The 14,255-nt window shown below is 63.6% G+C and overlaps 3 protein-coding genes across 5 annotated transcripts in view; 2 read left to right on the forward strand and 1 right to left on the reverse strand.

Annotated features, from left to right (window-relative positions):
- Positions 1–7,873, forward strand: part of SLC38A10 (solute carrier family 38 member 10) — a 29,117-nt gene extending 21,244 nt beyond the window's left edge. Inside the window, 6 exon segments of the mRNA XM_040081465.2 lie at positions 3,880–4,050; positions 4,539–5,000; positions 5,514–5,600; positions 6,197–6,376; positions 6,603–7,327; positions 7,329–7,873. Of these exon segments, the coding sequence (XP_039937399.1) occupies positions 3,880–4,050; positions 4,539–5,000; positions 5,514–5,600; positions 6,197–6,376; positions 6,603–7,327; positions 7,329–7,739 (2,036 nt within the window). The 3' untranslated portion in view covers positions 7,740–7,873.
- A 1,547-nt stretch (positions 7,874–9,420) lies between these two features.
- On the reverse strand, positions 9,421–10,014 carry NDUFAF8 (NADH:ubiquinone oxidoreductase complex assembly factor 8). The gene is made up of 3 exons (XM_040081486.2): positions 9,934–10,014; positions 9,741–9,851; positions 9,421–9,648 (listed from the first exon to the last, which is right to left on the reverse strand). Exons 1-3 carry the CDS (start codon positions 10,012–10,014, stop codon positions 9,628–9,630), a joined length of 213 nt encoding a protein of 70 aa, XP_039937420.1. The 3' UTR covers positions 9,421–9,627.
- Positions 10,015–10,331: 317 nt separating this feature from the next.
- Positions 10,332–14,197, forward strand: TEPSIN (TEPSIN adaptor related protein complex 4 accessory protein). Of its 3 annotated transcripts, none has more exons than XM_040081474.1 (13): positions 10,332–10,401; positions 10,616–10,688; positions 10,921–11,012; positions 11,107–11,200; positions 11,340–11,407; positions 11,496–11,574; positions 11,673–11,744; positions 11,932–12,132; positions 12,215–12,386; positions 12,609–12,725; positions 12,855–12,933; positions 13,014–13,148; positions 13,408–14,197. In XM_040081474.1, the coding sequence occupies exons 1-13, from the start codon at positions 10,360–10,362 to the stop codon at positions 13,855–13,857; spliced, it is 1,674 nt and encodes a 557-aa protein (XP_039937408.1). In that variant the 5' UTR covers positions 10,332–10,359; the 3' UTR covers positions 13,858–14,197. The 3 variants fall into 3 exon arrangements, with proteins under 3 accessions (XP_039937408.1, XP_039937409.1, XP_039937410.1); XM_040081475.1 differs by having other exon boundaries at positions 12,612–12,725; XM_040081476.1 differs by lacking the exon at positions 11,932–12,132 and having other exon boundaries at positions 12,597–12,725.
- Positions 14,198–14,255: the final 58 nt, after the last annotated feature.

Raw genomic sequence — 14,255 nt, forward strand, 5'->3', positions numbered from 1 at the left:
ATCGTGTTTTTCCTAACGACACCCAAGTGCCCATTACAGCCCCAGCCTGTGGTGCTGGAGGTTTTACTGTCAGCAGCTCTTCGGGAAAGGGATAAAACCCCTTCCAGCCCCGTCCTGCGCCGCGGCTGCGCCTCTGTTAAAAGGTTGCTAAGCTGCCTCTGAAAGCTCAGGAAGGCAATTATCCATTTAAAAAAAAAAAAAAAAAAAAAGCTAATTAGGCAATTTCTCTCCGTATTTAAAGCACCCTCGAGGGTCTCGGGGGGGATTAAGATTTTGTAATATTTTTCAGCTCCTTACTTGATCGTTGCCGCTTCATCTTCTCCCTGGCGTTGTGCAATGTTGGGTAACAAAGCCCTGATTCAGGCTCCTTGTGCAAGAGCCCTTTTCCCGGTGTGCCGGGCATCCCGCTGCCCTGTGGGATGGGGTGGGCAGTGTTACGTGGATCGGGGGCAAAATCTGGGGTCGGCTTTGGCGCGCGGCATCCCCGCACCCTCTATCCCTGCATCCGTGTGCTTTGACCCCCAAAAGCGACCTGCCCGAGCCAGGCCGGGTCCCTGCTGGCGTCCCCAGCCCCGGAGATGTGTGGAACGTGGCTCCTGCATCCTGCTTAGCTGCAGGAACAGCTTGGCTCCGCGGCGGCTCTCCCTGGTGCTTTGTGCGAGTGAGCTTTTAATAGTGCCTGTGACACAGAAAAGGAACCAGCAGCCTCTGGTAATTTGGGTTGGTTTTTACTGCTGGTGCGTCAGGAGACAACTGTGAACTAATTTCAGGGATGCCATTCCATAACCTTGTGAAATCTGGACCCGTTTCTGGCGGAGGGAGGGCTCCTGGAGGCGCAGCTGGGCCGGGAGCTCCCCGGGGAGGGCCCGGCTCGGGGTGCGGGGCTGCTGGGCACACCCGAGGGCAGCGTTTGCCCCCGGCCCTCTGCCCCGCTCCTTCGGCTCCGCTTTCCTCGGCACGAGCTCCTGGATCTCGCGATGGAGGAGTTTCAGCGGCTCTGGAGCCGCACTGGCACAAGCGTGTCCCGAGGCCCGTGTCCCTGGTCAGCCCTGGGGTGTGGGCAGCGTGTCCCGGAGCTCCTTGCGCTGTCCCTGAGGCTCTCCCCGCACTGGGGGCGAGCGCAGCGGGGCTGTGCAGGCACATCTCGGCTCCGAGAGGCTGCGAAAGCACGTGAGGAGGGATTTAGTGCCTGCCTGGGACCCTCGCAACGACCCGAACCGGGAGCGGGGGGGAGAAGGGAAGCTTTTAGGTTGCTACTCGTGAAATTTTACGGCAGCCTGGAGAGGCTGTTGGCAAACCACAACACACCCAGGCACGCACATGCACAAATCAGCTGCAGGACGCCCCGGCTTCCCCTCGTGTGAGCGGAGCTGCCGGAGAGCCGGGGGGTCAGAGCGAACCCTCTCGGTGCTGCCTCACGCCCCGGCTTCTCCTTGGGAGCCAAAAAGCTTTTACAGCCTCTCGGGCCTTGCTGTAAAGTCCAAGGCCGCTCATAAAACACGACGAGGCGCAGCGTTACTGGAAGACGCTCCAAAGGGACCTGGAGGGCAAGGAGACAGGCAGAGCTCCGGCAAAACTCTTCCTTGCAAAGCACCTGGAGCCCCGGATGGATTTCCAGGCAGCCTGAGAGGTTGCTAATTCACGCCCTGATGATGAACTTAATTTTGTCTCCCGCTGAGCAAATGATGGCTTAGAGGCAGCTCGGCCTTATTGCGGCGTGGAGAGTTTTTGGGTTTGTGTTTTGTTTGTGTTTTGGGCTTTTCCTGCATTGTTTGCAGAGCGGGGAACGTGCCTCTGCCTGATTTATGATGGAAGCTGCCAGGGACACTCCCGGAGCAGAGCGGGGCCTCTCCCGGCCCCTCGGGCTGCCCTGGGCCCGCGGGGGCTTCACCTGCTGCTCTGGGCAGGAGAACTGCTGCCTTTAACTCCTCCAGCTCCTGCTGCCAAGGAAGGCTTCCCCTCTTCTTCCTTCTTATTTCCTCCTCTCCTCCTTTTCATTTCATTTCCCCTCGAACATCACCTCGCTGCCCGGCTCGCTGTTCCCGTCCCGCCTGTGTTTGGGCTTCTCTGGGTCCTCCGCTCCTCTCCGACCGGAGCCATCTCCCGCCTCCACGAACCAATTAACGAGAACCTTTCCTCCAATAGAGTAAATAATTTCTTGCGTTGAGGCCAGGACTGAGCTGGGAACATCCGCAGCCGTGCCGAGCGCTCCCCTCCCCGGCCTCGGCCTCCCGCTTCCCAGGGCCCCTGGCCAGGGCTGGGCACCGGTTCCTGCGGCCCAGCTTCTCCTGAAGAGGAGTGTCCTGCCCTGGCTTGCTGAACCCTGGGAAGTCCCTCAATGGAGAGGGGGACCCTTGGGTACTAGACTCGGATTTCTCAGAAAATCCAAGTCCTTTTCCCCTCCCACCATCATTCCCCAAGCGAAGGAACGTGGAACGCCGGCCAGCCCCACACACACGTCCCTCCTCTGGGTGTGGAGCTCCGGGCTGGAATCCGGGTTTCTGGAGAGGCTCAAGGTCCTGCTGGCACAGATCCCTCTGGGCCAGGAGTTTGTACTTAATTTTTTTGTGAATTTTTGTTGTTTTTCCCCCCCCCCCTCCCCAGTTCAGGCAAGGCCCACGCAGCTGAAGTTGTGGCAATCCCTTCTTTCCCATGAGTTCATCTCGTAATAAATCGCACCAGCCCTGCGGAGGGGGAGGAGAAAATGGAAAGATGTTTATAGAATTAATTCCCCAAAGGAAATCACACGGGGGAGGGCGAAGGGGGGAAGAGTTGGGAATTTTTTTTTTTTTTGTTACAGAAGATAGATTTTTTTTTTTAAGAGTTTGTTGGATGGAAAAAAATCTGCAGAACAACTTCACTGCTGGGAAACAATTCGATTTCCTTCTCTGCTGCTCTCCAGAGGAAGAGTTCACTCCCTGTGTGGGTTTTCTGCCATGCTGGGGGTGGAAGAGATCCTTCCCATCCCATGGAATGTGCAGAAGATTCCATGTGGAATATGGAATATGGTCATACCAGCGCTGAACACAGTGACTGGTTTGACTGGGATGCGTCTTCCAAAAACATTCCATCTCTTTGAGGGCACGGTGGGGGGAAACTTCCATATCTCCCTCAGGAGTTTCCCCTAATTAATGCCTGTTTAATCACCCTCCTCAATACTTCTTCGGGAAAAGGAAACCTCCCCACCCCTCCTCTGAGAAGCGTCTGAAGAGCTGTGGGAACACTGGGGCACTAAAAGAGGGGAAAAATCAAAATGAAGGAGATTTTAAGACGTTTGACGGCAAAGAGCAGCGGGGGGGCGGGAGCTGGGCTGGACCCCAGCTCAGGTTCTGGTGTTGAGGGTTCGGGGCTGGATCGCGGCTCTGTCTCTTGCAATGCCGGGGGATCCGGGGCTGGATTCAGCTCGGTCTCTCCTGGAGCCGGGGGTCTGGGGCAGGGAGCTGGGGGGATGCTACCATCTGGTGGCACTGGCTCGCAGCAGCAGCCGGCTCCATCCTGTCTCTATCCCTGCTCCATTCCTTCTCTGTTCCCTGCTCTGTTCCCTGCTCCATCCCTGCTCCATTCCTGCTCCATCCCTGCTCCATCCCAACTCCATTCCTGCTCCATCCCTGCTCTATTCCTGCTCCATCCCAGCTCCATCCTGTCTCCATCCCTGCTCTATCCCAGCCCCATCCCAGCCACACTTCCCTGCCAGCAGCTCCATCTAAACCCACCACAGGGAAAACAACGAGGTGACCTCGGAACAAAAGCTCCTCCAGCCCCACCGTGCTGAGGCAGGAGGGAGATCAGCGGCTGGGCTGGGTGGGTGAAGGGGAGCAGGACAGGCACAGCAATTCCAGGATCCCACACCTCATCCCTGTCCCCATCCTGTGCTTGCAGAGCAGAACCCAGTGGTGGAGGAGCCCGAGGATGACCGAGACAAACCCAAAGTGCCTGAGGAGAAGGAGGAGATGGAGCAGCCACAGATCAAGGTGCCCGTGCAGGTGCCCAAGAGAGAGGAGGAGAGAGGAAAGGTGGAAGAGAAAGTGCAGCTGGACCGTCCTGATCAAGGTGAAGGTGATCCCGGGAAGGGGAACTGGACTGGGAGCTGGGGGTGCGTGTTGTGGGACAACAGATGGAGATCCTGAACTCTGCTCCTCAGCCTGCTCTCAGTCCACCTCCATGGTTGCACTGGTGGATTGAAGGTGATTTAGTGTCTGATGCTCTGGAGGCTTGTTGGGAATGTGGCCTCCAGATGAGATGGAGAAGGCAGGGCTGGACAAGGGCAGCGTGGAACTGGGTGCACTGGGTGTACTGGGTATACTGGGTGTACTGGGTGCACTGGGGGTACTGCGTGTACTGGGTATACTGGGTGCACTGGGTATACTGGGTATACTGGGTATACTGGGTGCACTGGGTATACTGGGTATACTGGGTATACTGGGTGCACTGGGTGTACTGGGTGCACTGGGTATACTGGGTATACTGGGTGCACTGGGTGCACTGGGTGTACTGGGTGCACTGGGAGCCTGCTGCCTCTGACCCTGCCTGTCCCCCAGGGATTGCCCTGCCCGTGGGGGAAGCTCATCGCCACGAGCCCCCGGTCCCACATGATGAGGTGGTTGTGGACATGGGGCGAGAGCGGGAGGAATCCGACGAGAACAAAGCGGGTCCTGGGGGAGCCCACGACCGTCTGCTGGAGGAGCCAGCCAGGCTGAAGCCCCAGAAGGAGGCGCTGGGCCCAAAACAAGGGAAGGAAGTGGCTGCCGAGAACCAGCAGCGGGGGGGGACTGGCAGGCCCGTCCCAAATCCGGAGAAGGTCCCGGAGGCAGCGGTGCAGCAGGGTGGAAGGCCGCCCTACAAGGAGCTGGGGCCAGGGGAAGGCAAGCTGGAAGCCAAGGCACAGGCAGCCGTGCTTGATGATGACACCGCCGAGGCTGCTGAGAGGGACAGGTCACAGCTCCAGCTCCCCAGGAAAGCAGAGGAGGCCGCAAAGCCCATGGAGAAGGAAGCAGACCCTGGTAAGCTCCTTTCACGGCAGCTCATCTGAGCAAGCTCTTCTGGAGACGGGACCATTTGGTCATTCCCATCTCCATCCTGGTGCTTCCTTTTAACTCCACGAGTGGAGCCCGTGAGTGTGCGCAGCCCCTCCGGCAGCTGCCGAGGGAAGGGAGGAATCTGGTGGCTTTGACAGCTACTGCAAGAGCTGTCAAACAGTTGTTCGCTACCCGCCAAAATGTCAGGTGCCGTGCTGTTCCTGCACGGCTCCCAAATCACCGGGGACACGGAGCCGGGAGATCTTGACAGGGAACACATTGCCAAGTGCCCGTCTAAAAGCCAGTTAGAGCTGTTCTTGCATGTTAATTGGCCGAGGTAGTTAGTGCTGGCTGGCTGCCACCAGGCATGGGATTGTTAAATATTGGGTTTATTACTTCCCTCGCAGCCGTCGGGTTGGATACAAACGGTGCCGGGGCGACGTGGAGGCGTTTTAGGGAACATCTGCACTGACAGCAAAGCTCTGTCGTCCTTTGCAGGTGAAAAGCAGGAGCTGCCCCTCCCGGAGAGAGCAGAACTGCTGGAGAACCACCGGAACACCGAGGAGAAGCAGGAGAAGGCAGAGGGTGAGCATGTCCCCGGGGTGTGCAGGGATGGGGACAGATCTCCCCGGATCCCTCTCAGTGTCTTGAGGCCACGGTCCCTGTGTGGCATCAGGTGGTGCCTGTCCCATCTCTGGCACACCTGGCGGGGCCGCTCGGGCACCTGAGTCCTGCTGGCACCTGGGCCCAGCTGCTCCTCAGTGTTGGAGCCCCGGGAAGAGGGAGACAGGAGTGAAGTGGCTCTGGCAGCACGGCAGGAGAGGCCTGGGCACACAGGGACACCTGAACACATCACAGGGAAAAGCTCCTTCCCCTCAGGGCCCCAGCTGCTCTGTCCCTGGGGCATCAGAGCTGGAGCTGCAAAGCCCTTCCTCAGGCTGAGCTCCTCCCTCCAACCTCTGCCTGGCAGGAGGGTGTTGGAGCCTGAGCTTGGATTTGTGTGCAGAGCCCTCGCTCTCATCCCATCCTCTTCCAGCTCACTTCTCTCGCTCCTGGCAGGGTTTGTGGAGTTGGATCTTCCTGCCAAGGAGAGCCCTTGCAGCCCATGCAGAGCTGACGTGATTTCTGAGGGCTTTGGGTCAAGGGGGTTTTATTTCCTTTGTCTTCTTCCTCTTTTCCAGAAGCAGGGCCAGCAAAACTGCTGGACCACAACATGCTGCTGCAGGTGATCAAGGAGCAGCAGGTGCAGCACAAGCAGCTGCTGGACCAGCAGGCCAAGCTGCTGGCAGTGATCGAGGAGCAGCACAAGGAGATGCACCAGCAGCGGCAGGAGGAGGGGGCAGAGGAGAAGCCAAAGCCAGGTAAGGACGTGGCCAGGGAGCAGGACCCCTCCTCATGGTGCTCACGGCTTAGAGCAGCTCTAAAATCACGCCGGGAGGGATCCGAGTTCCTTTGGCACAAGGCAAAGTCCACTTGCAGAGCCTTTTCTGTAGGGATAACCCACAGCTCTGCTCATACCCCCGTGGTGGCAGGGGAAGGGCACATCCTGAGAAAAGCCTTTTCTGTGTCGGTTTTGTCCCTCAACAGAAGCGCAGCCGGAGCCTGCCGTGCCCCTCTCCAGGAGCAGGGAGGACGAGGGCCTCGGGGCCAAGGGAGACACGGCCGGGAAGCCGCAGAGCAAGGAGCAGCCGGAGCAGCGCCCAGCACAGCAGCCCCCCGATTCCACCCAGCAGCACAGGGACATGGTGGGGAAGCTGGAAGAGGCCGGGCACAGGCGTGACATTCCTGTGGCTCCTCCCAAGGAGTGGAAGGTGCCGCTGCAAGAGAATGACAGAGCTGTTAAGAATCCCGTGGAGAACCGGGATCCCGTCCACGGGGATGCCCAGCGTGTTCCAGCAGCCAGAAACAACCTGGAGAAAAAGCCCTTGGCGGAGGATTTTGGAGGAGAACGTGAAGCCAAAGCTGGAAGAGATGTCCACCAGAAGAAGAATTTCCTGAAAGCTGTGGAAGCAGCTACAGCTCCCATCCAAAGAGAACAGCCGGGGGCTGCCAAAGTTCAGGGAGTAGCAGGAAAGAGTTTGGAAAGAGACTCAGGAACAAACCTTAAAGCCAAAACTCTGAGTCAGGTGGAGCCCAAGGAGCTGGCAGCGGCACCGGACTCTTCCAGTAACAGGAACGTGGCAGCGGGGGAGCAGCACCCCCGGGAGCGGGAGCGGCAGAGAGGGGCACAGCCTGAGGGAGCGGGCGGGCGGCAGCGGGACCTGCCTGGCCACGGGCACGGGAAGGAGGAGGATCCCCGGGAGGAGCCGCGGGGGCCGGCAGGGCCGTGGCGGTCCCTCCAACGGCGCCGACAGGAAAGCCGGCCCTCAGGACGCTCCAGCGCAGAAGCCCGAGAACGGAGCGGCCGCCCCCGGGGATCCGCAGCAGCCGGAGCTCGACGTCAAACCCAACCGCGACCTGAAGCTGCAGGGCGGCCTGGACCTGCGCCGCAGGAGACGGGACCTGCCGCCTCCCGACCAGGAGGAGGAGGAGGAGGATGGCGAGGAGGAGGCGGCCGCACCGGGAGCCGGGGGGGTCCTGATCGGCCTGAACCCCCTTCCCGACGTGAAGGTGAACGACCTGCGGAGCGCGCTGGAGACGCGGCTGAGCCGGGCGGCCGAGGGCGCGCAGCACCTGGTGCGCAGCCGCCACATCCAGCAGGTGACGCAGGACGGGAGCCCGTGAGGCGGCTGCGGCAGGGACGGCTCGGGCTCGCCCGTGTCGCTCAGGCATGGAGAGAGAGATCTAAGCCAGCAGCGCGTTGCTCGGATCCACAGGATCTCCCTGGATCCCTGAGCACCACCCTGGGGGCTTCCACGCCGCCACCCCCAGCGTGTGCCTGCGGGTGGCCGGGAAGTGACGCTCCTGCTGTCCCCTGCCTCCCAGAGCTGCCATCCACCTCGGCTCCCTGCCAGGCCGCTGCTCCAAGGACCTTCCCCAGCATCTCATTCATGTCAAATTTGCCTTCTCCAACCATCTCCCAGCTCCTCTCAGAACCAGGAAGGGGCTGCATGGCCCCGGCTGTGCCGAGGGGACCTGGGATCCACACCTTGGGAAGGGCTTTACCCCAGAGAAGCCGTGAGCTGAGGAGCGGCGGAGCCAAAGCTCCAGTGCTGGATCGGGAGCAGACCCTCATTTGTTTGGGACACAGTGGTGGTTCAGGAACCTCATTTAGTAGAAATGCTGCCTTAACCGGGCACAACTCCTGTTGTGCTGCCTCTCTCCCAGGGATGGGATTCCTTGGCCACACACTGGGGTCCTACAGAGCTCTGCTGCCCTCCCTGGGTGCTCCTCTCCGTGCTCACCAGCTCCACTTCCTCTCTCAAAAGTGCATTAAGAAGCTCGACTACCCCCTGACCCTTCCCAAACCAGCTTGATTCTTCTGCCAGAGGCGAGTGCTTTGGGAAAAAGTGTGGCAGAACCAAGTGGATCCAGGGGCTCCACCTCCCTCTTCCTGTGTTCCGTGTGCTCTTCCCAGCCTCCCCCTGCCCTGTTCTGCATCCAGACAGCTCCCTGCTCCACCTCTGGGAATTTGTTTGGTGAGTGGGGAAGGGAAGGAAGAGTTTCCCCAAGAGCTCTGTGTTGTTTCAGGCCCAGTGATTCATCCCTTGGGGTTTTTTCGGGTTTTGTGTTTTTTCTGTTCCGACCTGCGAATGTACGGAATTCAGTCCCAAAGCTCTCCCTAGACCGGCTGAGAATTCCCAGCCTGGAGCCCTCAGACCTCATCACTGTGGTGGGTTTTACATCCTGACCTCCAAATGTCTTTGGCGACCTCGAGGCTGTGTCCAGTGGAACCCCGCAGAGCTGGACGGGGTGGGACCGTCCCTGCCTGGTGCTCCCGGGGTGTCACAACCCAGAGTGACAGGGAAGCCACCTCGGGAGCCCTTTGGGAAGACCCCCCGGAACACTGTGGCCTTAAAGCCCCTGAACCCAACGAGCTTCTCCATTAACGCTGTCGTCAAGCACAAAGCACCGCGGCCAGGAGCCCCGGAGCCACTCCGAGAGGCAGGGACGGGCTCGGGGCCTGCCCTGGGGAGATGGATCCGGGCCGTGGCACCCACCAGCCTTCCCGAAATGAGAGGGAGCCGGAGCCCCATCGGCTCCTTCATCCCCCGTGACCGCGGGGTCAGCCCTGCCTGTCTGTTGTTCTCTGTGTGAACATAAGGGACCAAAGATGCTCCCGACGTTCCCGTTCCCGGGAATGGCGTGGGCACCCCGAGCTGGGCTGGAGGCTGGCGGGAGCTGCCTTGTCCCGTCGGGAACGGCTCCTCCGGGACGGGTGGAATGCTGGGAGCGAGAGCCCAGAGCTCGGGCTGAGCCCATCAATAAAATAAGCTGAAGCATTCTGATCTGAATTTTTTTTTTTTGTTTTTTTTCTTTTTTTTTCCCCCTTTTCTTTTAATAAATAAAAATAGATCTGTCACCCTCACCCAGCCCGGGGCTGCACTTCCTCCGGGCCGGGGAGCGGGTGGGCATCTCCGGGCCCGGGGGAATTCGGTCACTTTGAGGACAAACCGCTGGGTTTGGGGGTTTTATTCCCCCCGGGCATCTCCAGGCGGGGACGGCTCCGGGGTCACTTCGCTGTCGCCTTTGCCTGCAAAGAGCCGCGGTCAGGACGGGCCGAGGCCGCCTCTCTCCGCCAGCACCGGCATCGGATCGGGGACGGGGACTGGGACAGAGCCGTACCGCCCGGGCGAAGCATTCCCGCAGCGCCTGGAACTGCTCCAGGCACGCGTCCCGCCGCAGCTCCGCCGGCCCGGCCGCCGCCGCCGCCACGCACCGCCCGTAGGCCGCGGCCTGCGGGAATCACACGGGACGGGAGCGGGGCGGCCGGGACCCGCCGACCCCCCGTGCCCCCCCGGTGCCCCCCCAGCCCCACCTGGTCCCCGCAGGCCGCCAGCGCCGCCGGGAAGCGCCGCAGCCGCGCCCGCGTCCGCAGCCACACTCCGCGCCCCGACATCGCCTCAGCGCACGGGCGCCGCCATGGCCGCGCGCCCGCCATTGGCTGCGCGCCCCGCTCGTCACACACCGCGCGCTCCTATTGGGGGCAGCGCCCCGAACCGCGCCCCTCCTGATTGGTTATTCGGAGCGGGCGGCCAATCAGATAGGCGGAAATGCCTGCTGTTAATTTCCCATCTCTTTCAAGCGTCAATTTCATGGGGCCCTTCCGCCCCGAGCCCCTCAATCTCTCGGCGCTGATTGGTTGAGCGGTGGAGCTTTGCCCTCTGATTGGTGTAAAGCTAGTTCCGGGGGGCGCTTCCCTGACGCCGCCGAGGCTCCGGGCAGCGCCGGTACCGGCGGTGTCATGGCGGTGCCGCTGCGGGACCGCCTGAGTTTCCTGAGCCGGGTACGGACGGCGGCTTTTGGGGGGCGGGGGGGCTGCCGGGGCGTGACGTCACTGCTCACCCGCGGCATCATCGCTGCACCCCCCCGCCCTCGCTTCTACAGCGGCCTCACACAGCCCTGAGCGGGCCCGGCCTGCCCCAGGGCCGGGGGCCGGTCCCCAGCACCGGCGTCCGGGGCGAGTCCCCCCCTTCTCACGCCGCCCCCTCCTCCTCCAGCTGCCGGTGTTGCTGCGGGGCACGGCCGACGACGACACGCCCTGTCCCGGGTACCTGTTCGAGGAGATCGCCAGTATCCTTCGGGAGGCAGGAGGGATCCCCGGGATAGGGGAGGGATCCCGGGACAGCGGGAGCTCCCCGGGGCTGCTCCGGGCCGTGGTGGGTGTTGGAGGCCTGCGGGGCTGGCGGGGGGCTGCCGTGGGACTGTGGGCCCTGGCTGGGACCCTGTGGAGGGGCTGAATTCCTGGCGCTCGGGGAGCTGCTGCTGCCCCCCGATCCCGGCTGGATCCCTAACCCGTCCCTAGAGATCTCCCACGAGTCCCCCGGGAGCAGCCAGTGCCTGCTGGAGCATCTCCTCACTCGGCTGCAGAGCAGCTCCTGCCATGTCAAGCTGAAGGTGTGTCGGTGCTGGGCGCGCTGGGGACGTGATGGGGTGGCAGCCCCTCGCTCCAGGGAGGGCAGCTGTGACCCGTCCTTGTCCCCCGAGCCAGGTGCTGAAGATCCTGCTGCACACCTGCTCCCAGGGCTCCCCCCAGTTTGTCCTGCAGCTGAAGAGGAATGCCAGCTTCATCCGGGAGGCCGCGGGTAACAGGCTGGGGGACGTGGGAGAGCAGCAGCAGCCCCGTGGGGACCCCAGAAGGGCTCCTGCTGCGGCGGCTGTGCCAGAAGCAGGGTCCAGCCCCACCTGGGAGCATCCCCCACCCTCCCCTCTCTGTGTCTGCAGTGTTCTCCGGGCCCCCAGACCCCCTCCATGGCAACAGCTTGAACCAGAAGGTGCGGGCGGCCGCACAGGTGCGTGCTGCAGGGCCAGGGCAGCCCCCAGCCCCCTCCTCTGGGGTTCCCAGCGCTGCCCACACCCCTCCCTCTCTCAATCCCACAGGACCTGGCCAGCGTTCTGTTCTCAGATGCGCCGCTGCCGCAGCCGCTGGCGCTGCCCGCCCGGCCCCCAGCCCCCGCCGGTGAGCACAGCCCCCCCCGGGGCAGGGGGGCAGGGAAACAGCGGGAAAGGGGAACCCCGAGTGCCTGCGCTCCCTCTGACATTCCCTGTGCCCCCCAGGGATGGGCTCCAGCCCCAGCCCCTGTGGCTCCCTGCAGGGATTCGGCTTCAGCAGTGACAAAAGCGGCTCTGGTGAGTCCTGGCTGGGCCCTCTCTGAGTCCTCTCCCACTGGGAGCTGGGGCAGGGCCATGGGGGTCTCTTTGTGCCTCTGAGCTCCCCGAGTTCCCTCTCCCCCCTTTCCCCGCCTGGGACTCGGTGTTGGGATGATCCCTTGGGGCCGGGCTCCCGGGGCTCTCCCAACATCCCGGCCTTCCTCAGCCTCCACGGGAGAGGCTCTGCTGAGCAGCCTGCAGCGAGCGGCCGAGGCCGTGGCCCAGGCCGTGCTCCCGGCGCCGGGGGGGCCCCGGCGGTTCCGTGGGGATCTCCCCGAGGACACCTACGAGCCCGTCCGAGCTCCATCCCCGGCCGGCAGCCCGGCCGTGCCGCCCCCGACTCCTCCCGCGCCGCGCGGAGCCCGAGGTCGGTCCTGGGGCTGTTCGGGGGGCTCCCCACCCATCCCGGGGGGTTTGGGGACCCCAGCTGAGCAGCGCTGTCCCCGCAGTGAGCCACCAGCCGGGGCTGGCCGGGGGCGGCTGGGAGGAGGCGGACAGCGGGCACAGCTCCCGGGAATCCTCGCAGGGCAACGAGCGGAGCCGCGCCTCCGACTCGGGCAGCAAATCCGGCAGCGACAGCCGCTCCGGGGCCAGCCGGGAGCTGAGCCACGGCGCCGACAGGTGAGAGGGGCCCGGGGGGCTCCCCTGCCCCGGCACCGTCCCAGCTGCATTCCCTGGTTTCCCACACCATCCATCCGGAGTGCCCCCGGCGCTGCTGGCTGTGTTCTGCCCGGGGCGTTTGTTCTGCCGGCTCGGGGTAGAGGTCCCTGTCTGTCAGGGGGTGTGCAGGGAGCCCAAGAGGAGTAAGCAGGTGGCCCCTGTCCCCACAAGGTGTGTCCCCAGCAGGGTGGATGCTGACAGCCCGGGCGACTGCCGGAGGGAGATGAGCCTGGTGTCGGGACTGACGCGCGGGGCCAGGGTCTTCCTCACCAGGGAGGAAGCTCAGCACTTCCTCAAGGAGTAAGTGTCAGAGGTTCCTTGGGGCTGGGGGCGCTTCTGGGACAGCCTGAGCCCTTCTCTGGCTGCCCAGGCCTGGACTCCGGGGATGGGAAGATGCTGCAGGTGCCTCTGACCCCCATCCCCGTGCAGGTGTGGGCTGCTGAACTGTGAGGTGGTGCTGGAGCTGCTGGGCCGGGCGCTGGAGGATCCCAGCGACAGCGTCCGCATGGTGAGCACAGGGGGCTCCCCTGGGAGGGCTGGGGGGTGTTGGGGGCCTGCCCGGCTCAGCCATGCTCCCCGTTCCCACAGAGGTCCATGTGTGCCATCTCTGCCCTCGGCTGCTCCGACCTGCTCTCCCCAGAGCAGATCTTTGCCGCAACCCGGCAGCGCCTGCAGCACCTCAGCCAAGGCAGCCCCGGGCCTGTGGCCAACCGAGCAACAAAGGTGACTTTGGGGACATCCCTGTGCCCAGTCCCCAGGGTGGGGGCTCCTGGCACAGGTCTGACAGCCCCCGGGGACACACAGCTCTTGGGAATGGCTCCGTGTATGTCCCAGAGCGGTGGGTTTGGCCGCCTTTCCCAGGAGGGGGGAGCCTGGGCGGGGTGATGGTCCCTCTGAGCCCCGGGAGGGGACACTGGGGACAGTCCCCAGGGCCAAGCCCCTTTGCCAGTGCCGCTCTCACTCTGCTCATGCCCTGTCCCAGATGCTGCGGCAGTTCGAGGCCCTGTGCCGGGCCCAGCCCTCCCCGAGTGCCCCACGCCCGCCCTCGGCCCCCTCGGTGAGCTCCGCCGGGGACCTGCTCATGGACATCCCAGCCCTGGCCAGCGAGAGCTTCCTGCCCGCCCTGAGCCCGGCCCCGAGCCCTGCGGCCCCCACAGCTCCCGGTGAGGAGCCGGGGGTGGCATCGGAGCCCCCCGGGCAGCGCGGGGCCCGTCCCTGTGAGCAGGACGGGGGGAGCAGGCTGGCAGGGGACACGGCGGCCCCCGGCCCGTCCCTGTTCGCCGGCATGGAGCTGGTGGCCCGTCCCGGTGCGGTGCTCCGGCCACGCTCACCGCCCGTGGTGGAGCCACGGACGCTGTCCCAGCCCCAGGACGGGGGGACGGACACGGGAGACACCCTGCAGCCATCGGCCTTCGCCTTCCTCAACATGTAGCTGCTGTGGGCCCCGGGGGCTGCGGGGGCTCTGCCCCAGCTCCCTGCGGGGCCTGCGCTGTCCTGGTGCCTCGGGGGGACACGGTCTGAAATGGCCACAAGGGCCAGGGCTTCCAGAGGGTGACAGTGTCCCTCCCGCTGTCCATGCTGTTCCAGGGCATGCAGAGGGGCACTCTGAGCTGGACAGGGGTGTGGGACCCGCTGGGACTGAGCTGAGGGTGCTTTGGGGACCCCAGCACAGCTATGGGCGCTCTTGGGTGGCCCCCAGCTGCAGCCTGGGCTCTGTGGGGGTGGGGTGGGAGAAGGCGCCGTCCCCAAGGGGTCGGGACCCACCAATAAACTCCCATTCAGGTCTGGGAACGTGTGACTTCTTCCTGCGCCGCTGACAGAACCTGGCCC

The sequence above is a fragment of the Hirundo rustica genome, chromosome 18 (genome assembly GCF_015227805.2).
Source record: "Hirundo rustica isolate bHirRus1 chromosome 18, bHirRus1.pri.v3, whole genome shotgun sequence".
In the NCBI taxonomy this organism is placed as follows: domain Eukaryota; kingdom Metazoa; phylum Chordata; class Aves; order Passeriformes; family Hirundinidae; genus Hirundo; species Hirundo rustica.